The sequence below is a fragment of the Phasianus colchicus genome, chromosome 5 (assembly GCF_987193195.1).
Source record: "Phasianus colchicus chromosome 5, bPhaCol1.hap1.1, whole genome shotgun sequence".
Taxonomy (NCBI): Eukaryota; Metazoa; Chordata; class Aves; order Galliformes; family Phasianidae; genus Phasianus; species Phasianus colchicus.
The window spans coordinates 22,433,993-22,457,646 of record NC_143440.1 but is presented as its reverse complement, the minus strand read 5'-3'; the positions used below and the strand labels follow the sequence as shown (position 1 = coordinate 22,457,646).

Sequence of the window (23,654 nt, the reverse complement as noted above, 5' to 3'; positions counted from 1 at the left end):
GGATGGATGGAGAATACAGTCCCACAGCTGTGGTACTTACAGTTGCCCAGGTTTTCACACGAGGCACGCTGCACTCCTCACCAAATAAATCAGGCCGTTACTCCAAGCTGCTGTTGCTGTCAAGACACCAACATAGTTTATTGCACTGCCAACATCTAGAATATTATGTGAACGTGACGTCTCCTTTTCACAATACGTTCCCAAATAAAATATAATGGATCTGTGAGACACATAACTTGTGTTGAATATTTAAATGCCTGTCCAAGATTTTGTATTTAAGTTGAATTGAAGCAGTTAATACAGTCTTGATAAACATTCCTTAATGACAAACAGCCCAATACATCTATGGCAATCTCATGAATAAGTCACTAAACCAAAATGTAGCACAGCACCCTGCTACTAAGCCAGCTTAAAATGCTGCAGAGTAACTGTAAAACAATGAGCCAAACAAAATTACAAAATGAATTTATTCCAAAAGCAGAAGGGAACATTTACAAGTCATCAAGATGGTAAACAGGTGTCTCCACAAGAACTCACTGCATTAAAATTAAGTACGAAAGGGAGAAAATCTAACTACTTCTGAGGCTACAGGAACTTTGCATGTCATCTCTAGAAAACAGGAGCCTCACAAAAACTCACTCCAAACTCAGTGAGAAAATAAGCTGCTAGTGCCTAGATATTAATCTAAATGCAAGCTACATTTAGGCTTGGAGATTACATTTTAAATCCCCTCAAGACAACAAATTATAGCCACAAGTGCAAAATATCCTTTTTCCATCAATGAAAGCTTATTACCATTTCTAGTGCCTGTTTTCAGAGTGATACTTTTGATCTCATGAATTTGTACTTGAAAAATGCTTTGCTAAGTTTGTTGCTTTTAGTGACAAATATGATTTGCAGCTGGCATATATTCAGAAGTACAAGTAAGCTCCCATGTCTTGGAATGTCCTAAGTTTAATGCCGGCTGCTTCAGAGTTGAGCAAAAATAGACTCACAATTTGGTCAATAACTTCAACTTCGACATAATTCTGGTATTCTGCCCTTTTGATTGCAGTGATAAATATGGAAGTGTTACTGAAGACACCTGAGTCAGATTCACAAGCAAATACAAATGGAACTAGGTGGCAAAACATCACTTTCAAGCATTCATATGTGGATTCCAAATGACTGCAGAAAAAAAAAAAAGGGAGGATAAGAAAAGATCTTCATTCTTCTAAAACCTAAACTATTTTACATCAACATGCCCTGGAAGTCTTGTTAGAAATTCTCTTCCCCTGCCCCAACTTTTTTTTTTTTTTCTTTTCTTTTTTTACTATCAGCTAACCCCTTTACAATGTTGAGTGACCTGAGAAGTAAAAATTTTAAGTGGTGAGAATAAAAAAAAAGCATTGTGCTCTTACATTGTATTTTCTGGGTGTACACCAGTAAATAAGAACTCCAAGTTGCTATGAAAAAAGCAATAGCATGGATTTGTTAATTTTTCCCACTTGAATTCGACTACATAGCTGGAATTTTTCAATGTTACCCAAAATACAATTTTATTTATATATTTTTAAATGCAACTGTATTGGTAAAAAGACAAAACAAAAACACAACCCTTGAGTACCAACTAACCCAGAAATTTGCAAACCACAGAAAAGAGCCAGGTACTGCTACGGTCCAGCTCCAGTCTACAAAGCTTAATCACTGCATCAGTCTTTACCCATTCCTGGAACAATTCTAATGATTTATTATTTTGTTTTTCCTATTCATTTCCTGTAATTTCATGGCATAATTATATGCACGAATTCATATCAAACATTTAAAATTCCTTTGCAAAACACCACTTTTGTGTTACAATGCACGGAGAAGAGTAAGAAGTACAAAACAAAAGAACACCACATTCTCCACTTTCCTAAGTAGAAGGACTGCTTCATGCTACAAGCAAAATAAATTTCCAACCAAGTTGCAAACTTCAAAAAACCAGCAGGTCTCTCATTCAAGTTCATTATAAGTAAATAAAAGCAAATCTAACAATGGTACTCTTCTCCACATATTGCAAAATATGATTACAGACTAGGAAAGGATTACTTTAGGTGCTAAGCTTTTCTGACATATCTCTGTAGTCATGCCTTTCCTATCCATTACTTCATACATAAAATCAATTACATAGTAACGCGGTAGCTGATTTTTAGGTTAATATGCAAACAATCAAGATGTAAATTTTGATAAAACATCTATGCTCTTCTCCAATTTTGAATAAATCCTGAAGACACTTCAAAAACAAGAACCCAAAACTGCTGACTGTAAGCATCCAAAAATACAGTTGTAGTTTCACTATGGACAAGTTGTAGTCCGTTAGAAAAGTAGATCATACATACAAAGGTATAAAGAACATTTAAATCAGTCTTAGCGGAAGGCAGTCCTTGAAGGAAACAATACTCCAAGCAATCTTTTGCTGAGTGTATTTTCGCTTTAGCCCATTGGGACCAGGGAAGATACAATGGTCTACTCAGTAGATTCTTCCTCGACTACGATTGCCACGTCCTCCCCAGCCTCTTCCTCGTCCACCCCGAAAACCACCTCTTTGCTCTGAAATAGAAATCAAAAACTTTTCATACAGGTTTCATGCTGTATACCGATGAGAACTAAACAGCAATAACTAGAGGTATTAAGGCTGACTTCACTCTCCGAGGTTAATCTTGCTTGTTGTAAGATCTGAGTTGTACTCTGGAGTGCTAATTGTAAAAGGATGTCAGGAGAACCAGCCTCTTTAAACTAAGCACAGTCTTTCTGTGTACTGTGACTGAGCTAGCCCTGAAAACTGGGCTGTAAATAACTTCACTTGGCCATCTAGTTCATCCTTCAGTCCAATAACACCATGCTGATCTTGACATATATTCACCTGACTTGCTCCTACGGATTTTATAAAATGATGGAAACTCACAACTTTTTCAGCCTGCCTTTTTCTATCTTGAAGATATAAGCATACGTAAAGTTTATTTGTTAGCCTGGTACCCTAATGTCTATCCAAATGAAAGATCTTAGGTATAACTGGATACCACACAAACTATTTTCTATACTGTAAAAGATGTTTTGTTTTTCACTGTAAAGAGCAAATCTGAACACAGTGGAAACAAAAAAAAAAAAAGAATCAGACTCTCATTTCTCTTCTATGCTTTCTCTTCATGTACAGTCTTTCAATCTATGAGGAGAACCACGGGCATATTTTAAAATGTACAGAAATTTAAAGTGGATGAGAGGCCTGGGCATCTCAATAACAAAAAAAAACCCAGTAGCAAACTAAAAAGTTTCTAGTTTTTACAACAGCTATAATTACAAGCTTATATTAAAGTACAGAACTGCATCATCAAGTCTGCAGTAAAAAATTCTCAGACTTCCCTTTCTCCTTCTTTTAGATGTAAGGCAATGTTTTATATCAGATTTTTTTTTTCTTTTAATCTATGGGCATAGGTGATAAATTGTCATGGCAAGCCATTTACTTGGCAGAAGTAGGCCTAATAGACATCTGGGTAAGATGGTGAGAACATGCTGCTGTTTCATCCAGCCTGCAGCTGCTCTTCCATTTCACCCACAAAAACGACTTTCAGAAAGACAGATTGACTCTGACACTGGGAGCATGCACAGTACATCTGACAAATCCTAAAAGCTTTGGAAAAGGGCTGCAGCATTAGCAATAACTATAAGAAAAATTGAACACAGGTCAAGTCATAAGACAGGCAGGGGTCACTTGCAGAAAGTTATCCGCCATTTGGAAATTCAGGGTATGTTCTCAATTATGAGATAAAGCACTAGAAACAGTTACCTTAAAAAGCTTAAACACTACTAAAACTAACCTGGCAAACCACATTACAGCCTATATAGGCTGATAGTACTCCAACACTAACTGATGAATAGTTAGAAAAAGGTCACTACACACACGAAAATTGGTGACAGTATAATGTGACCTTCTAAGAATGTTAATTTCCCCTTCCTCCCCACCCCAAAAGGCACAACTGTAACTCGAATAAGTTTTTTCAAGCTGCCTAACTCACCGTAAGAAAAGCTGCCCAGGTTACTACTGTATTTTCCACTGGGAGGATTATATATCTGCCTGGCATCCCTTTTTGGTCCTGCCGAAGCTTTCTTTGGAGGTGAACTTGAAGTTGTATCTTCACTTGTTCTTTTTTGACTGATAGAAGAAAACAAAAACAGATCATTTTACTCCTGTGGTAACAAGTACAGGAATGACTATTCAGCTTCAAAGATTAACAACTAGCAGCAACTACTGAAGATGTCCTGAATAATAATTATGAAGAGGAAGTAGACTAGTCTCTAGTTGATTCAGTCTATTATATCCCTAAAGCAAGACCAAAATTATTTTATCCCAGCCTTAAATCCTTTCAGGGTGGGTTTTAATTTTGGTTGTGAAACTTTTAACTCATGCTGTGTACATTATATAAATGCACAGCTTGGAATCTGTATTTTGTGAACAGCAAAAGTTAACAAGACTTTTTTCATCATTGCTGTTAATGAAAAACCTCTTACTTTGCATCTGCCTTCTGTACTGGTTTCCAGGACAGTGTGACTGTACTTTTATAAGAAGGAGGAATGTGGAAGAGATCCTGTGGAGACAAAATTGGACAGTTCATTCTGCAGTCAAATCCACATCCACTGCACTCAAAGTTTTAGTTGCCCTCTGAGGCTCCAGAATAGCACTTGCTATTCTGAAGAGTTTTAAAACCCAAACCTTTAAAACCCTGTGGCAGAGAAGGTAACAGAAGCTAACTATCTTAGTTCCATATTCTTTAGTAGGAAATTCAAAAGAGATTTGAATTACCAGAATAACACCTTATACTGCAAAAATACACTTTGTTTCTCTACATATGCAAGAAAAAAAACCCCTCTATCTTGAACTAAATGGCTCCTGCAGGCACACCTGATATCCCAGTTGTGAAGGTTAAAAAAAAGTTTCTTGATAGCATGGGCAAAATTTAGTTTGCGGTCATGGGTTAAAGATGAGGGACAGGATATGAAGAAAGGCAGCTAGTGAAGTTGGTAACGTTTTAAAAATGTTGTTCAAAGAAATAAGAATGTTTTCAAGGTCTGTGGATAGAAGTATATTTCTTCAGCCCATCTCTTCCGGACTGTTTGGAGAAAACAGCTCTAAAAGCAGTTTGCTTTGCCTCTTCCTTCCTTTACACCTCTTTGCAATTCTTTGAACTATTCCTTACCTGTCTCTAGGACAGCAGGAATGAAAAGAAAAGAAAGCTAAGCTATAATTCATACTTCCTTAAAACAAGGTTATCTATTCCTGCTGGCAACTGCTGCCACTAAAAAGCGCCTCAATACATACCCTTTCCAAACAGTGGCAAAGGAGCAGAAGCAACAGATCCATGTTCCTTCAGAAACGGAAGAGTAGGCAGCACACTCAGCTGACTAGCAAAGACTAACTTAACACGATACAATTTGTTTCAAATTATTCCTCTTTTTCTCCGTAGGTTACTCTACTTATCTACTTATTATTTCCTCATAATGTTAAGACTTACCTTGATTAAAACATTAATGTTATTGGTTATTTTCAAAGCAACCACTTTGATCTTGTTCTGTTAAAAAAAAAAAAACAAAAACCACTGAATACTTGCTATTCCAGTATCTTAAAATTATACCATTTGCTATTCAGTGAACTGCTGTAGCAGTAGTGAAAGCAGTGTGCATACTTTCAAGGTTATAGTTTTTTAGACTTCCAGCAGCTCTACAACAGCCATTTCCTTGTTATGTTCCAGTGTACTTCCCAAACCCTTTCTCCAAGTGCATTCTTCTGTTGTTAGACTGCAGTTACATCAGAGGATCCACTTTAAAACAATGCAGGAGTAATGCTCAGGAAATCGTGCAAGATAAACAATAACCCAATCGGGTACTGAACCATTATCACAACTGTAGCCCTAGTAGAGCTTTAGTATTATTCAAAGCCTTCTTGATTATTTTGAAACTGGCCAATCTGCAGAACTCACACCAAGTTGAAGGCAGTGTCCTCAATGCCAAGCAACATTTTTAGTTTATTTAAATGATATAACCTGTAGCCTTTTCCCTTATTTCATGTCTGAGAGGATCCAGAAATATAAAGTTTAGTAGTTGGTAACTGAATTTTAATAATGAACCATAATCTCATATGCAAAAAATAAAAAAAAATAAAACCATGTCTTTGAAATAAGATTAGTGGACAAGTTGAGATTATATCAATCATCTAAAACATAGGTAACATAAATAAGTTTAAAGAGAAAGCACCAACAGATATTAGCAGCATTATTCCCTTCACCTATTTGCATGCTTAGAACAGGTGGTAGCCTATCATTATGCACCAATGGTTAGTTCTGTATGCTCAATTATATAGTCAATATTTAGACAACGCTTACCTCCTCTGTTTTCAAGGCTTCTCCTGTTTTACCTTGCAGTGCTAGACGAAGCTGCCGAATATACACCTGCAGCCCTCGAGCAAAATACTGTAGCCTAGAAAGTTAAAAGCAAGTGGTTAATTTTACATATTCCTATAAAATAAAAGCATAAGCAAAATGAAGTTCTAAAATAATTTTCCAGGAAGAAAAATCCTTAAAGTAACACCTCTTAACAGAATTCCAAGACCTGCCCCTAAACAGTTACCTGATTTTAAAGTCTTTCAATTTCTCTGCATTCAGCTTGGCTGTGAGGAAGTCTGGAAGTTTACGACCCAGCTGATGGAAGCTATACAGAAGACACTCAACATAACTGAACTGCAACTTGGGCTCTTCACCACCAGCATTTTCCCCATTCTCCGCTTCCTCTGGAGGAAGTGGCATATACTCCTAATGAACAAAAAGGAAAAACAAATATATGATGCACATTTACATAGATTGACAGTTGGCTTGCAGTGTTTGAACTGGAGGCTTTATTTTTGCTGACAATTTAAGACAACTTTTCCATCCCCACACTAATGTGTGGAGCTCCTCCACAAGTCCTGTTGCATGTAGTTAGCCTACACTCATATTCCCTGACACCTCTGAGTCATAGGAAATACTGTGGTAGCACTTCTACTACAGAAAGCAACAACAAACTGCATCAACGTTTCTGAAATAGTGCAGAATTTGTTTAACACTAGCAGTGCAGATATAGCATTTAATGAGATTCAACATGAGTCTCTCATTGCTATGTTTTTTTTTTTTTCCCTTTTTCTGCATGTATACTGGATTAAGACCAACATGCCTTTCTTTATTTTCAGAAGGGCTCTGAATAGCAAATGTTGTTTGTCCTTGTATTATGGAGAATGTTACCTGTGATACAGCCACTTTTGAAAAGCATAAACAGATTAATGGATTAGCATAACTTGTTGTGATGAAAAGTGTTTATTTTGGTGTTTTACACCAGTAAAAAGTTGAATTAGTCTTACCAGCAATTTATCAAATAGCTTCTTCAAATTTGATTCCAGCTTTTCCATATCTCCACAAAACAAACTCATTTCAGCAAGAAGCTTCAAGACCTACACATAAGGATAGCTGTTTTTTATGTGTTAATAGAGAAGAAAGCAAGCTTAACTTTCAGACCAAATGAAGTCATCATATCATTATTGTTGGTGCCGTAGAGGTCAGCTACTACAGATTAAAAAAAATAATAATAAAATCAAACTCCTGGTCTCAGGAAAAAATTTATGTGGGAATATACCCAGTCTGTTCACATCCCCAAACAGAAACACAGGTATTGCTGTCCAATCTCAGCAAGCAACACTAACACTTTTCTGTAAACAAAAACCTTGTTCTCTCATGCATAGCTCACCTTTACATGGAGATTCATAATGATTTAACTGCAACTGCAACGCTAACTAATGTAAGCAAAATTACTGACATTAAGCCACTCCCTTAGGAGACTACATTAACACAAGCTACGCAACAATAATTTCAGTAAATGCTACATGCTTAAAAAAAAATGACAGCAATATAAAGATGATTACACTGATATATTTATATTCTGGCCTTGTCTCAAAACCTGGGACAAATGACATGCTTTAAAAATCAATGCTCAGTTGTGCCTCAATACAGCAAACGTTATTTTCCTAGTGTAGCTAGGTTTCCAACAGTACAGATGCATATTTCTCAGGATTTCAGACACTGTAACCTTGTCTTACCTCTAACTGGATATCAAGACCCTCCACTGGAGTAGTCAAAGCACTGAGGTTTGGAAGCACGTGCTCACAGAAGTAAGTAACAAATTTTGTGGAATGAACGTTCTTCTGCAGAAAACAACACAGTCTTCAGATGACACTTTTGAACGAATTAAATACTCCCCTCCATCACTCTGCCAGGCCTTGTAAATGTCTACCACACTGATATACCTTAAAGCTTTATTAAAACTTATCTTTAACTCTGAAATGCAGAGACTCTTTTAAGGTAGCTTAAACTTCGAGACATTCTGCAACAAAGATTGCCTATAACATGGTAAAAGGACCATGTATACTGCAGTTGCCTGGCATCAGATCTGAATCAAACACATATACAAACCTAGTGTGAGAATTTTGTCATCACTGACTATAACATCTAAATTTGAAAGAAAACATCTGAATACACAAAAGCTCTCTAGTCATGGGTTTAAAGGGTGCCTTCCAGCATTCTAACATGTGAAAGGCAGAGAAGTATTGGTATGTTTTCATCCTAATGTAATCACTCAGAATACTCAAGATGAGCTATAGCTATCAACTTTCCACATTACTTCTCACATGAAAGAAATCAATACATACTGAGAAGAGTGGCACTGCCTGTCGAGTACACTGCAGAAGTCTGTCCACACAATCGGGATCCGATGGATTGAATGTTTGTTCCAGGTCAGCTTGTTCGGCTACCAGCTCCACTAGTTGCTGCCTCCCGCTTACTGTCTGTAAGCTTTTTAATCCAGACAATATTTTCATGAATAGAACAAACTCTTCACCTGTCACATCTTCCAGTACCTTAACAAAACACCAAAAAACATATTTCCATTTTAGTAATTTGCAAACCTCCAGGCCAAAACTACTTGATTTGAAAAGATAAAGCATGCAACAATCTAACATTTAAATCATCCCCTACTTATTTAGAAGGAAGTTTAAAGAAACACAGTATAATTGTACAAATCTCCGAGACAAAGTAACTGCCATCAACCTGCACACAAGTAATGTTTCTTTTTTGAACACTAACCTTATGACAAGTTTCCTACCTAAAAGAACTGTATGTTTCAGGCAGAATAAATGTTAAATGACTATCTATTTAGTATCCATTATCTTAATACATTTTTTATTTTCTCAGTTAGGCGGTGCACTGGAATCTCATGAAATTTAACAAGGACAAATACAAGTCCTGCACCTGGCAAAACTCCCTGCCCTGCATTCACACATTCTGGGAATCAACTGCCTGAGGAACTGCTCTGCTGCAAATGTACTATGGAACCCCAGGCAGGAGACTGCATGAATTAGAGCATTCTTTGAGTGGTGAGCAATATCCAAAACCATAATCAGTATGCTAAAGAAAGCAAGGGAATAGAGGATTCTGGAATATTGTACCTAGCAGGGGGTCCTTCATCACAACAAAACTGTTGATAAGCTTCAGAAGTCCAGCCACCTAGACATCAGTGTCTGGAACATGTGCTCTAAGAGAAGAGCTTAAGGAAACTAACCTTTTTCAGCATAAAGGAATGGAGAGAGGTGGTACCTAACAGCAGTATTCCAATTCTTAAGAGCGCGTGATCAAGACTACAAGCTATGCTTTTTACTAAGCCTTTACTGTGACTGGTTTTAAATAACAGATCTCCAAAACATTGCCAGTGATACTTTAATAATACCTAAACTTGTAGCACAAGATGCTCACCTTCTTTGATTCCGCTAATATGAACTCTTCAACCTCCTTATTCAGCACCTCTTCAGGAAGGGTTTTCAGTTTTGTAGAGAGGAATTTGATGGCTCTTTCTCTCACAATATCCTCCCCCTGAAGAATTTGACTGAATAAGCCTCCCAAAGTCCCTGAAAGGAGAATGGATCAGGAAACACCAATTATTTCGAAACTTAGCAGCTGAGCCATCCACACAGTAGATAGTAGTTTCCTTTAAACCCGCAAAGACCCCATAAAACATTTAAAAATAATTTTCATAGTTCGATATAAGAGACAACATTCTTTTATTGGTCTGTGTAATTCAGATCCACAACTATTCCAAATTTCAGTACTGTTTGCAAAATAAAGTAATGAATACATCTCTAACTTTTGCACTGTACTAAAACGGCACAAATTTTGGTCCAGCTCTCGCTGCATTATGCAGTAGAAAGTATTAAACAAATTTACAGAAAAAAAAATTACAGAAAAATGTGTCCTTTACCTTTAGCATCCATCTTAAATATACTGAGCAAAGCATTGTTCACCAAATTGAATTCTGCAGAATCATCTGAAGAGAGAAAAAACCCACATTCATATCCTTGAAAAGCAAACATAAATGCAGAAACATCTGTGATGTCGAACAAGAAGGATACTATCATCAGCATTATAAATAATGTAACTTGTATTTTAACTGCTATTAGACTGTGGAAATAGTCACGGTTGTGAAAGCTGGAGTCAAAAGAAAAAGGCCATTTGGCATCTCATCCTCATCTTCTTGTCCCCAAAACTTTAACATTACAAATGTGACAGGCTTGAAAACTTGAAAGTTTTAACGCAGTAAGTTTGATAATTTTAAGGAGCAGTTAAATAAGCTCACCTTTATTAAATTCAGGCAAAAGAAACTAATACCTTCTTTTTAATCTACAGAATTTCCCGATGGAAGAAAATTTTCCCTAAACTAAGATATGTACATGTCCCTTAAAAATCTCTCTCTTCTGAGAGGCAATACTGTAGAGACTCAAGTATGCATTTTTAATACAGTTTTGAACATCTAATATTTAGCACTCCAAAAACCTACTGAATTATTAAAAAAACACTGTATATGAAATTCCAAATTAGATAGTTTGTACAAAAAACGCATTCCATCTTTTTGTTAAGGTTTTTGGAGTAGAAATCCAATACCTCTTGGTCAGAAGGTAATTTAGCGCAGTCTGTAACTGCAGATTTATCTTCCTATCCTGCTTTAAAAGAACTCGAATGAAAAAGATTCGAGACAAAAAAAGATTCACAATAATAATTCACAAAAAATTCACAGAATAATTCACAAGAGTAGCAGCATAATGAAAGAGTAAATAAAATAGGGGAAAAGGAGCAACAGCTGGGTGTGAGTGCCACTGGGACAGGCTGCTCTGCAGCAAAATAATCAATCAACAGAAAACAGAACAAACTGCATACATGTCCAGGTGAACATCTCCTACCTGACTGCAGAAGCTGGGTCAGTATGTCTGCTACCCGGGGAAGATTATCTCCGGTGGCAAACTGAGGCAGCTCCTTAATTGCCTGGCGCCGGATCTGTGGAATTCACACCATCAAAAGAAAAAATAATGGTAAATTGTGGAAAAGTACCACAAAAAGAAAGATTAAAGAGCACAAAAGAACTTGGACATTTTAACTCCCATATCAAGTTTGGCGGAAAAAAGCAGCCAAATTTGAGAAAACGACCACATATCCTTTTAGCATGAGCATCATATTCTCACAGTGATGTTCAACTGTCAGACTCCAATGACAGTCCAATCATCTTCTTTGCTATGAAACTATTAACATATACTTTGGAAGAAGAAAAATATATTTTTTCATTAGATTTAAGCAGAACTGGAAAAAAGCCAATATGACCAGCAACTACATTTACAGAATAATTATTTGATCAACAGTTTAAGTAACAAACACAACAAAGGGGTGGAATCTGAGTTACTATGGAGCCTTATTTGCTAATGAAAGGATACTATTACAGGTGTGCATATGACAGAGAAATGATGCTTCTTCCCAGCACTGCCAAAATTCCTTCCACCATCTGCTCACATCTTTTAAGATCCAGTCACCAGAGATGTTTCAGCTTATTTCAAAACAAGAAGCAGCACAAAGCATCTCAAGACTTCTGCATGAAGCCAGAATCACAACCTTATGATTCTTAGGTGCAAAAGAAATTTTCTTGCCTTCCAGCAAGACTTATTGGAATCCATTACCACAAAGTGCTTTGAAAGGAGAAATGCAACAGATATTCAAAGAAACCATATCTAAGCTTCTTTCTACAGAACTATTCTGTTGATCAATGATGGGAGTGAAAAGACAAAGGAAAAATGATTTATCTTCCCAAACCATCACACAATAGATTTTTCTATTGCAGAAACGACTACGTGTTTAAGGCTTCCAGAGATCAACCCTCCCCTCTTGAAAGATATAAACTAAGAAACTAAAAGAGAAAGGAAAAAAAGAACAAAATATAAATCATCATAGCAACTGGATAGAAGTTTCTGGTCCCTATTCTTACAGAAACGTCTTCATCCTCACAGAGGTCCAATTGGGCATTGATAGCTGAGTCAGCTAATTCAGGAAAATGCTTGAAGAATTTTGGAATAAACTGGGCTGCAAGCCTCTTCTCCTTAGCGCCTCCTTTCACACCATCCAAGATCACCTGGTAGGCATCCTTGTGCTGGAAGAGGAAAAAAACAGAACATGCAAATAGAAAAAATCTTGGTGTATTTTTAAGAAATGAAAGAATTTTGTCTTTTCTCTTCTATTGCACCTATTAAAACGAACTGAATTATACAAGTCTCATACAAATAAGTGCATTTCTCTCTTAGCAATACAATCTCACTAATCCAGTAAAATCTGTCCCTATTGACGGTACTGTTCTTCTGGTTCCAGTAGCTGTTTAAGTGCTTACTGTTCAAAAACTCTTTGCCCTAAGGCTAACAACTCTTACATGTTACTTGTCATTAGATTAGTGCAGACTAAAGGAATTACATTATCACCTTCTTCACTGAATTTAAGCATTATTTTTCCGACAAGTTTCTGTCTTTTGTCTGCTCCTCTTATGCAGAGGTTACCTCTCCCAACAACTGTACAAGTGTAACAAATCATGAGTGATTTCTATGATTTATTGCTCTGAAGCATCTTTGGCATCTATTTGAATGGCTGAATTGATGTATGAGAGTTTTGAAAAATCTGTTAGCAAAGATTGGATGTGATAAATAAATAAATCTACAGTTGAAATAATGAGAAAAAAAACAACACTTAAGCAACAGTGTGGAAAAGTCTCCATCCAGTTCTTCCAACCAAATCACACAGGCATTTCTGACATGCCTGTAGGACCGAACCTTCACAATAAATTCAAGCCTTTGTTGTGGTTAGCTATTCACAGAATGGTTTTTGTTGGGAGAGACCTTTAGGTCCCAGTTCTACCCCCTGCCGTGGAGAGGAAGACCTTCTGCTAGAAATAAAAGTTACTACCACTAGGATGCTAGCAGAAATCAGCATCTTCTATCATTAATTTTCTTCTTGGTTATGAAAGGAACATTTAGGCAGTGTATACCACTTCGAAGAGCAACATCAACAGTACAAGACGCTCTCCTCTATGTGCTGAGTTTCTCAGACTCACATATATCATCACCCCTACTCCATATAGAAGTTCACCTGCAGCAAGTAGAGATACCAATTTACAAAGCAACGTGCTGCTTTTACTCCCTTTATAGCAAGCTGTATTTTAATATTCAGGACCAACGCTGCTTAAACACTCCTTATTTCAATTGACACCCATCTGCAGTGCCAGATTCTGAACCAGACTGAGACACTGATGTGGAAGGAAAACAACCAAGGAAAGTTTGTTTTCCAGCTGACCCACACCCCCATCTGACCTGCCCTACAGTTGTGCAGCATAGCATGTGCACGAATGAGCCAGCACAAACTAATGAGCAAATACACATTGTTACGGTTACAAATTCATAGACTGCATGCAAATAATGACTTTTTGTGAAACAAACTGCTTAAACTTCACATATACTTAAAAAGCATCCAGAAAGCAAATGAAATAGAGTAGCCTGTGTTCCAGGAATTTCTATTACTGCATGCTAACTACTCCCAATACTCAGCTGAGGCAGAAGTTTGTCTTACCACCTATCTAGCAGCAATCAATGCCTAAGAAAGAGCAGCTAACTGCAGAAAGAGTAATCCCGCACTTTTGCACATTTCCTCCCAATCAATAACACAAGATTGTCTGAGCTTCTGAACAACTAAAAGCTGACCACTCATCCATTGATTTCTCTTAATCAGCTCTTGAACTGATTAATACTTTGTAACACTTCGTAAGTTTAACAAAGTGTTGTGGAAAAGCACGTTGTCTTTTTTATTTTAAACTGCTCCTTGATAGTTGTTTTTTTGTTCTTTTGACATTCTCACCTTCTTTCTACTTGTGCCCTACACTCATCCTATCAGTCCTTTCACAACTGAAACACTTTTAGAAGCTGAATACTTCTGGTGCTTTAAATTACTCCATTCAGTGTTATATTTCTAGTGATCTCCTTGCTCTTTTCCTCATGTTCAAAGTTTCCTTTTTGAGATAGCGTGACTATGAGTTTTTTATAATCAAAGAATGTGAGATGCCACATTCATAGGGATATTAAGGGATAATAGAGAGGGATAAAATTGATGAATAAAGAACAATTACTCACTGCTTCTCAGAATCCAGAAATAAGAGACATTGTGATTATGAAATGAGAAGTTTAAAGATGGTAATTCCTTCACAAAGCAATGGAACATTTTGTCACAAAACATTTATATGCCAGAAATACAATCAGTTAAAAAAAGTATCAGAGAAGACTAGTGAAGATCAACCCAGCATAATACACTAATCACAAAGAGGCTCTGGAAGCTTGCAAGGGGAAAATGCACCAGGATCCATCATTCTCCACTCACCCTCTTCTGACTCTGAGAGGTTCTGGCAGCTCTGGGGGTACTGATCCCTGCTACAGGCAGCATTTGTAGCCATTCTGGAGTTTGTTCTACCTCATGCAGCCATTCCTGTCTTACAAAAGCTACCCACAACTGTCAAAATGATGAGCGACTACACCTTTGTAAAACAGCACACTGATATTTTCTCTCCTCATAGCTCCCAACATCTTAGTTCCATATTTTCATCACTCTGAACTCATATTTTTGTTGACCTGCCTGCAACTCCGTTTTACACACGGGGGCACAGTTACACAACCAAAGTAAACAGACTGGAGTTTAAACTAACTTTAAAAACAAACAAACTACAAAACCTTAAAGGACTGCCCAAATAACCTTGTAGTACATACTTACAATCCACTGCTAGGTACGTGTACGCAAAGCCACTTTCCCACTTGCGCCTGTTGTAACAGCACCGCACCACACCAGCAGGGCTACCGAAACCCCCGTAAGGCCCGAACCCGGCAGGCGAAACCCCGCGTCCCCACGCCACGAGCAGCCCGCTTCCAGATGCCGACTCCTAAACAACCGGGACGCCGCGTCTAAGCGAAGAGCATCCACCGCAGGAGCTGCGCCGGTCCCTTTCCCCCCCACCCCGCGGGATCGCAGCCGTAAAGGTCGTTCCACAACCTGCCCCGAGCAGTGGAAACCCGCACGCAGCCAGCATGGAGCCACCCCCCATCGCAGCGGTGCCCCGGCGGCAGCCCGGCCCGCCCAGCCCGGAGCTCCCCGCCGCACTACTCGAGCCCCAGGCCTGCCGAGGCCTTGCAGGCCGCAGCCCCGCCGCACCTGGCCCGCCGTCTCTGTGGCGTCCGCCAGGATGCCATAATTGCGGTAAAGCTCCTCGACGGTGGGCATGGCACGGCGGGGAAGGAGCAGAGCCGTCGCTGCAACCGAGGCCGCCGCTGACGCCACCGCCGCCGCTCAGGCCGCCGCCGCTCCGCGCAGGCCGCCGCCGTCAGCACCAACGAGGCGGAAGTCCCAGAGCGGCCGCGGCGCGGCGGGAGCGGAGCCCGCATGGCGCCCCCTGCAGGGCTGTGCGGCTGCCGGCGGACCGCCTGCCCAGCCGTGCGAAACCTGCGTTCGGCGTTCGGCGGTGAAAGGAAACGAAACGGGCCCGGATACAGCGTTGGCTGCATTTATACACCGCCAGTACCCAACAAATCACTGCGACTCTAGAAGGGGAGCCAAGGCTGCTCCTACAGGCTTCAGAAGGGGAAGGGGTATTCAGAGCCGCATTAGAAGAACATTTTCTCTGTGGCTTATTCTGTTGCTGTCTTCCTCATTCCATGCATTACTTTTTTTTTTTCTTTCTTTCTTTTTTTTTCTTTTTTTTTTTTTTTCTCCTTATCTCCTTTCCTATTGCTTCACATCATTACTGCAGTGTTATACACAGAATCACAGACTTTGAAGGCTGGAAAAGACCTCTGAGGTCATCTGGTCCGACAGTCAGCTCACTCCCACCATGCCCACTAACTGTGTTCCTTTGTGCCACAGCCACGTCCTAAATTCTCTCCTTAAAACCATTTCCATCTTCCACTGTCTAGCTTCCACCTTACACACATATACATATTTGTAATGGAACTTTAAAACAAGTTACTGCTGGCCTTTACTGTTAATATGGAAAGAAAATGAACAAAGGGCTGAAGCTGATACAAGTCCAGGAGATACTGAAATTATTTTTCAAAGTTAATCAGGTAACTGTTGTCTGTTAAAATGGAGATATCTTTGGAAATGCATCTTTAGAAACTCAAAAGCTTGAAATGCATATCCAGGAGTGGCAACATAGCTTTTAACAGGTTGTGCAGTGCATGCCTCCTGGATTCAAATGATGTAATCAATCAGTCAGGATTTTCATCTCTTCTTTCTCCTCAGTCTCCTCGCACCAGTTCAAGTGGCAATTGCCCTATGATAAGTTACAGAGCTATTTGATAGTGAACTGTTACCACTGTGCATTTGGTTTTCATTCCTGTACACTGTCCACTACACTCCGTACACTGACATCATTGCAGACCTCTGCACAATTTTCAGTAGGTTTTCCATAGCAAGAACAATTTACTTGTGAAATCATTGGAATTTGCTTATTTCTTCAGGGTAAAACATTACTGCTCATGTCCCACAGCTGCCCTGCCTGTTGGTGAAGAACAGAGCAGATGAAACTGCATCGAACAGACTTGCACTATGACCATGTGTGGACAAGCATAAAATATTCTCACAGGAACAGTGGTTTAGTTGCATTAATCCTCAGGGACCAGGGCTGAAAAGCTTCTGTGGGACAGATTCCCATTGGGAAATAAAGTGACTGCAGTCAACTCATTGAATCACAGAATGGCTTAGATTGGAGGGGACCTTAGGGATCATCCCATTCCATTCATCCGTTTATGCCAGACGAGCAATCAGTCCTGAATTCTTCTAATCCTTCCAACCGCCCTCCCGCCGGTTCCCGGGCCGTGCAGCAGGCGGCGCTCGGTCACCACGGATGGAGCCGGGTGTCTCAGCCTCCGCTCCGGTCGGGAAGGGCTCACCGGCGGCAGCTCCGCCATCCCAGAGGAGATGAGGAGTTATTTCCTCGGCTGTCTGCCAGAACAGTACTGAGTCTTTATTAAATGATTTCTATGCAGCATTGAGAACCATGCTGCATTTCTGTCCGAAAAAGCGTTACAACAGGCTGCTCCCGGTGACATCGCCAAATTCAGCAGGAGAACAAGATAAGGGAAATAAAATGTTTATTTTTCCTATTTTTCCAGCTTGCGGACTTTGTATGTGCGATAGCAGCCTGATGATATCAATTTTACTGCTTACTTCACTGCGCTGAGTAGCAATTGCAGAACGTCCTTCTAAGGATTTGTGAGCCAGGTAGTAATCCTAGTTCTCTTCAGTTGCTCAAAAGCTACTAAGGGCCTGGCACAAAGCATTCGTGCCTTGCATGTTAACTATCATTAATTGGCACTATTATTTGGAGCCCATAATGCTGTGTGCCTTTCAACATAGGGAAAGACATGTAAAGATTGAAAACCCAACACTTGCCAAAGCCAATTGCGTTTTGTTTGTCTGGACCATTCATAGAGTAATAATAGAGAGCAAACATCTCAAAGAACAGAAAAATCTGACTGTGAAGTGTAATGTTTGGCAAGACAACTTGAAAATGGAGATAGCGGCTACAGATTGTACAACTCAAAGGACATCTTTGAGTGAAAGGGAGGTGGATAATTGGTTTATTCTAGTTTTATTCTAGGTTTATTCTACCTGTACTATGAAGATCCATGTGTATACAATGCTGGTTATAGAAAATAATTTGGGCAGACACCTACTTCTGTCTCCAGGTGTTTGTGTGTCTGTACTGCTGGTCTGCAGGCAGCATGCTGGAGCAAGACAGCAGTTGTCCATCTGCACCCATTGTTTAGTTTTGGCTGCTTCCAGACTCCCAGGAAGGAAGGAGGAGGTGCAAAGATCCAACTGGGAAGAGGATGTTTAGAAAGCTCTAATGAACTGGGAAGCTAAATGAATGCCTGTACCTCTGTTTCATATTTGTTGAAAAACCCTTTCACATCTACACAATCAATAAGAAAGAAAGCTATTGTTCTCAAAGTATTTTTGAATTAAACATTAGCATAATTGAAAAGTGGTAGTAATATTTTGAGGAAAGTACAAAAAAAAAGCTTTGTAGAAAATTCTTCTCAAATCTTAGTATGACTAATCATGAAACATCTCATGCAGTTTCATATGAATATTCGAGCAATATTTCATGAATTATTCCCTGCCATTCTGATTAAGTGTTTCTACAGCTTGAATAAGACATAACCCTGGAATCACACAAATCAGACCATACAAAATACTCATCAAGTAGCTTGTGAAATATTTCATGAAACTACATAAAACATTTGTGCTACCATCCATGAAACATTGTCTCTTGATACTCCGTTAAATTCATGAAATTTCGTAGCAATATCGATGGAATGCCACACCAAGCATAAAGAAAGCAATGTAACTACAAGTTTAATGAAGCAAAAGGACAAAAGCAGAACATAAGGAATCTTTGTGTACATGTCCCAGGCAGCTGTCACTTTGGAGAAGGAATTATGCATGGCTACCTCACAGTGCTCAGAGTACATTTCCACCTTGTTCTCAGAGGCATTGGGCAAAACTCAGTGCTTCTGCCTCCAATGGGTAGACGTCTATGGTCTTCCCATTTACTGAGAGGCAGCTACATTTCCCCTTTTGACACTAAAATGCTTTCTAATGTTATCCTGCAGCTACAAATGATTAAACAACTCATTTCTAGCATGTATGTTTTTGACTAAAAGATTTAATCATACATAATGGTCTAGGGAATTACGGGGAGAATATGAACAACATTTATGTCTGTTATGGTGATCACCAGTTTTGTTGAATATGAAGGTTTCCAGACCATCTGCATTCTCACTAGTAAGCCTGCTGTTGTGCTCATCCAGATATCGCAGCCCAATGCATTGGTACCCATTTCTACTAACAGGTTCTGACACCTTGTGTGGGAGTAAGAGCATTCAATGTTTTTCCTCTCAAACTCCAAACCATGTGTATACAAAGCCCTCAGTGAGCAGTGAGCAGCAGCATGCCTTGTAACATCTGCTGGCACCACCTTTATCATGTCACTGCCCACCTCCAGCAGAGCATTCCATCTGTCTGCACCAAACTGAGCCTAGGCAAACAGGGGCAGCAAGCTTACCTTCAGGAACTACTTAAGTAGGTGGCAGTGACTTTGAGCCGAATCCTGCACAGACATCCAAAAATCTGACCTGTCTTTACCCAGACACCCAACAGATGCTGACTGTTGTCCCAGGACACTTCCCTACCAATTGCCTCTTGAATTATACATTCAAAAAGAGAATTTCCACCCTGGATGCTGATTCTCCTGCCCCCTGCATCTTCCAGCACTCCTGAGCTGGTGGGACAGCTGTTGTAACCATGTCCAGAACCCTGAGGGCGGATGCACAGCATGGTGGCAGGTTACAGAGCTAAGGCCACATGGCAGCAGCCTGTGAGAACATCTCCACAGCTTCTGTGTGTTTGCAGTGGCAATTGGAATAGCATGAAGTGCTGCTTTCATCTGTGCTGGCTGATGAGACTGTGAAAATGTGCAGGCTGTGTGGGAGAAGATGGATGGTGACAAAAGAGAGAAAAGAATCAGGAGGATTTGAGATTTGTTCTTAGCAGGCTTTGGAAATATTTTCCAGAGGTATTTAAGGAAAATCCCAGTATATATGGCTGAATATCTGAAATAATTGGAATAGCCATTCAAAATAGCCCTTAACACTTTATGGAAGGTCCCAGTCACCTGGATGAAATATGGCAGCAAGCTGTGTGAGCATGGCTACAGAAACCACAGCCTGCAGCAGGTACTGTTCTTGTATTGTAGTTTAAACAGGGTCTGGGAGAAGCCAGATCTGAACAGAAATCCAGATTTTCACTAGATTTGAGTTCAATAACATTCTTTTAACACTGTGAGCCATTTTAATGAGAGAAATCATCCTAAGTAGATTCAGGTCTTTGTTAAGTTGGAAAAAGTTTGATGGTAATTTGTATCTCAAATTATCCTAAAAAAATAGAGGAAAATGTTATTTTCCCTTCTCCTATTTCACGAGCTAGAGAAATTAGACTGTCAAGGAGATTTCTTCTGGCATAGCTCTAAGACTTTTGTTGTCATGGGGATGTCAATTAACGTGCTCATTTGTTATCTTCTTAACTTAGCTGTGCCAGCAAAACTTTGGGATGTAGACCAGTTCCTACACTAATCTGAAAACTCAAAAATAGGAACAGGGCTTTCTGTTTAATAAATTGTTTTCTGAAGTCTTCACTGCACTCCCTGGTGCTTTTCTCCTCATTACCATGCTATACTAAGTAAATGAATATACAGGCATGTATTGTATATGTATAGATTTGAAGATGCAGTAAATCACACAGATTTTGCTAATGCATATAGGTATAACCAATTGGAAATTTACTGAGAGGGCTGATGGTAAGCAGATCCTACAAGTGCGTGTTGAAAGGTGCATGCTGCTCCTGTGCCTTGTCTGACTAGGGAAGACGTTCATGTATAATGCACTGCACATATATGCCCATATAAAAAATGTCTGGTATGCATATGCCAAATATTTAGACATATGCGTAATACATGTCTGAGTGTGTGACTTCATATTTTGTTGGGTAAACACAAAATGTTTTATAATTTGTATATTCATTTGTCACACTCTGCGGAAGTGTATATAAATGCATGAAAAGATTTTTGCATATGCAATGCGATGTGTATACATGATTTAAAGACTATGAAGCATCCTTGTAAGCATATCTAATGATACTGCATTGGTAATTCTACCTTCTTCATTAAAAAAATACTTTAATATTTTAATACACTCAGCATACTGAGTTCTTCCTTGAATACCAGGGAATTTAGGATTGCTCAAAGACTGCAAACAAACCCTGAAGAGGGACAGACTTTGTGGCATTTTCACAGAAACATAGAATCATTTAAGTTGGAATGGGCCTTTAAAGCCCATCCAGTCCATCTCCCCTGCAATGAATAGGGACATTTGCATCTAGATCAGGTTGCTCGGAGTCCTGTCCAGCCTGATCTTGAGCATCTCCAGGGATGGGGCATCCACCAGCTCTCTGGGCAACCTGTTCCAGTGCCTCACCACCTTATTGTAAAAAATTTCCTTATATCCAATCCGAATCTCCCCTCTTTTAGTCTGAAACCATTTCCCCCTGTATGCACATTTTGCTAGATGTTTTGCATTGGAGCCCTGCATCTGTATCCTCTGCCCCAGAAATCTGTCCTCCTTGGAACACATGAATATTCTGTGCTGAGCTGAAACCCTTGCTGTCTGCCAGAAAGTGTTGACAGTGCCCTTTGTTGGCTTCCCTGGGGACTTCATGCAAGCCACTTCAGAAATACAACAAACCATAGGATCCCTAAATGCTTCTAAACAAGACCAAATTAGAAAAAGCTTCACATTGAAAACATAATTTTCAATTAGTGTCTATTCAGTGGGAATGGGAATGGGGCGGGGGAGAACTGGCATGTGAGATAAGCTGGATTTGTTAACATGCTTTAAAAGACCTTGCTGGCTAGCAGGTCTTTTTTCTTTTTCTTCCTTTTTTCCCTTGTAAATGCTCACCTTGCTGTAATTTGGTGACATTTTCGCAGTTGCAATATGCTCTGCTCTTGTACCTCAGACAGAAGGGAACTCTGCCCAGAAGGAGGTAGACTAGTTGCAACCATCAGCAGGCTGTATTAGTGTGTCATATAAGCAGGAAAGCAGTGCTGCACAGGATGAAAGGTAGGGGAGAAACAAGTCATTTCCCTTCTCAGTCCACCCCTGTTAGTATCATCTGGTGCATTTATGAGAGTACTGAGCAGGGAAGCTAGTGACTGAATGGGTGATGTCTCATTCCCCTCAGAACAGCACAGTGTGTCTCTGTTGTAAGTGATGAGGGCGTGCTTTCTCCATGGACAGATGATGCCACTCTGCAGGGAAAGCACCGGGGACCCTTCACTGTGTAAGTGCATTTTGTCAGCATTCCTGTTTCCTGGCAGAGGAAGAGGAGCAAGTTAGTTGCCAGCATGACTGCAATTAGAGGAGGGAGAGACACAAAGTACATTACTCCTTAATTAGCTACTGCTTCTTTTATCCCTTATTCTTTTATTCTCTCTGCTCTCCAACATGTGGCAGCAGTGAGTGTTTGTCCTTGTCTTGTATTTTGTTTCTTTCTGTTGCTCTTAGAAATCATCCCTTCCCAGCCTTTAATCTCAGGAAATACCAGCAGCCATCGAGATATATCAGCAGGGACATTTCTTGGCAGGGCTGTGCCACTCCTGCCCAACGTGTGGAGTCCTCTTCTTGTGCAGTTTAGTTTATTTGCCTTCTTTCTTGCATTTCTGGTCACTTTGATGCACTCACTCATATTTGTCTGGGCATCCCAACGCACTCAGGAACTCACAGGACCAGGGCCTGTCAGCTCCTCACCTGGTCAGCCCAGAAGATACAGGACACTTATTAATTACATCCACTGTGGCAACAGTGTGAAGATTTTCTGATTCTGCTAGGAATACTGTACACAGTTGACCTTCCTTGCTTTTTCAGAGGGACATGAACCTAAAATCCACCATGGACCTTAAAATATGGACCTTAGCAAGTGACAGGGAAATGTGGGGAATATAGATCCACTGTTAACAGGAGATCGAAATAACTTCTGTGCACTGTTGGATATGCTTTGGTGAAGAGGATGTTGTAAGTTTCAATAGTGAAAATAAGAACAAAGAAACTTCACAATGAAAGGTTTTTAAGAAAATACTTCTGGCTTTTCAAAATGTTTTAAAGCTTTTGAAGAAGGACATAAAGCTTCATGAATTTCTTAAATAAACGTTGCTTACTAAGCTTGCTGACTGACAAAGCCTCTCCAGACTTTGTATTTGCATGTAGGTACTCCTTCTGCAATTAGTTTGCCCCCCAAAAAACTCTACTATTTTACTTTAGAGATACTTGTCTGTGTGCTTTTCACCTCTGAATTTCTTGACCTCCCTTAAAAGAGTATGGTCTCTGTACGCAACCAGTCTGGATCTACAGATAAAGGCAAGGGAACTGTTATCAGTCTATCCTGTTCATCCCTATGGCAAAAAAACCAACACCCACTAACATCTAACTTTTATAAGTAGTCAGAAATGCTGCAGAAAAGTTTAGTCTACTGAATATAAACATCCACAAATTACTGTGATATACAGAAACATCAACATTCTGTGTTTTGAACAAGGTGAGTAGAAGAGGGCTTTCC

The 23,654-nt window shown here is 39.6% G+C and overlaps 1 protein-coding gene across 1 annotated transcript; it reads right to left on the bottom strand.

Annotated features, from left to right (window-relative positions):
• Positions 1-1,284: 1,284 nt before the first annotated feature.
• On the bottom strand, positions 1,285-15,837 carry API5 (apoptosis inhibitor 5). The gene is made up of 14 exons (XM_031593359.2): positions 15,636-15,837; positions 12,391-12,552; positions 11,321-11,414; positions 10,345-10,410; positions 9,843-9,994; positions 8,744-8,950; positions 8,135-8,239; positions 7,403-7,492; positions 6,640-6,821; positions 6,396-6,489; positions 5,529-5,585; positions 4,528-4,604; positions 4,035-4,171; positions 1,285-2,571 (listed from the first exon to the last, which is right to left on the bottom strand). Exons 1-14 carry the CDS (start codon positions 15,702-15,704, stop codon positions 2,492-2,494), a joined length of 1,572 nt encoding a protein of 523 aa, XP_031449219.2. The 5' UTR covers positions 15,705-15,837; the 3' UTR covers positions 1,285-2,491.
• Between the last annotated feature and the right edge of the window lie 7,817 nt (positions 15,838-23,654).

What these genes read in the sequence shown, in the direction of transcription:
- API5 (XM_031593359.2), bottom strand. Translation starts at nt 15,704, where the DNA reads ATGCCCACCGTCGAGGAGCTTTACCGCAATTATGGCATCCTGGCGGAC. An exon ending in TATTAGCGGAATCAAAGAAG is followed by an intron (nt 8,951 to 9,842) that starts GTGAGCATCTTG and finishes TGTTTTGTTAAG; the next exon opens with GTACTGGAAGATGTGACAGG. An exon ending in CCTGGGCAGCTTTTCTTACG is followed by an intron (nt 2,572 to 4,034) that starts GTGAGTTAGGCA and finishes TTTCTATTTCAG; the next exon opens with AGCAAAGAGGTGGTTTTCGG.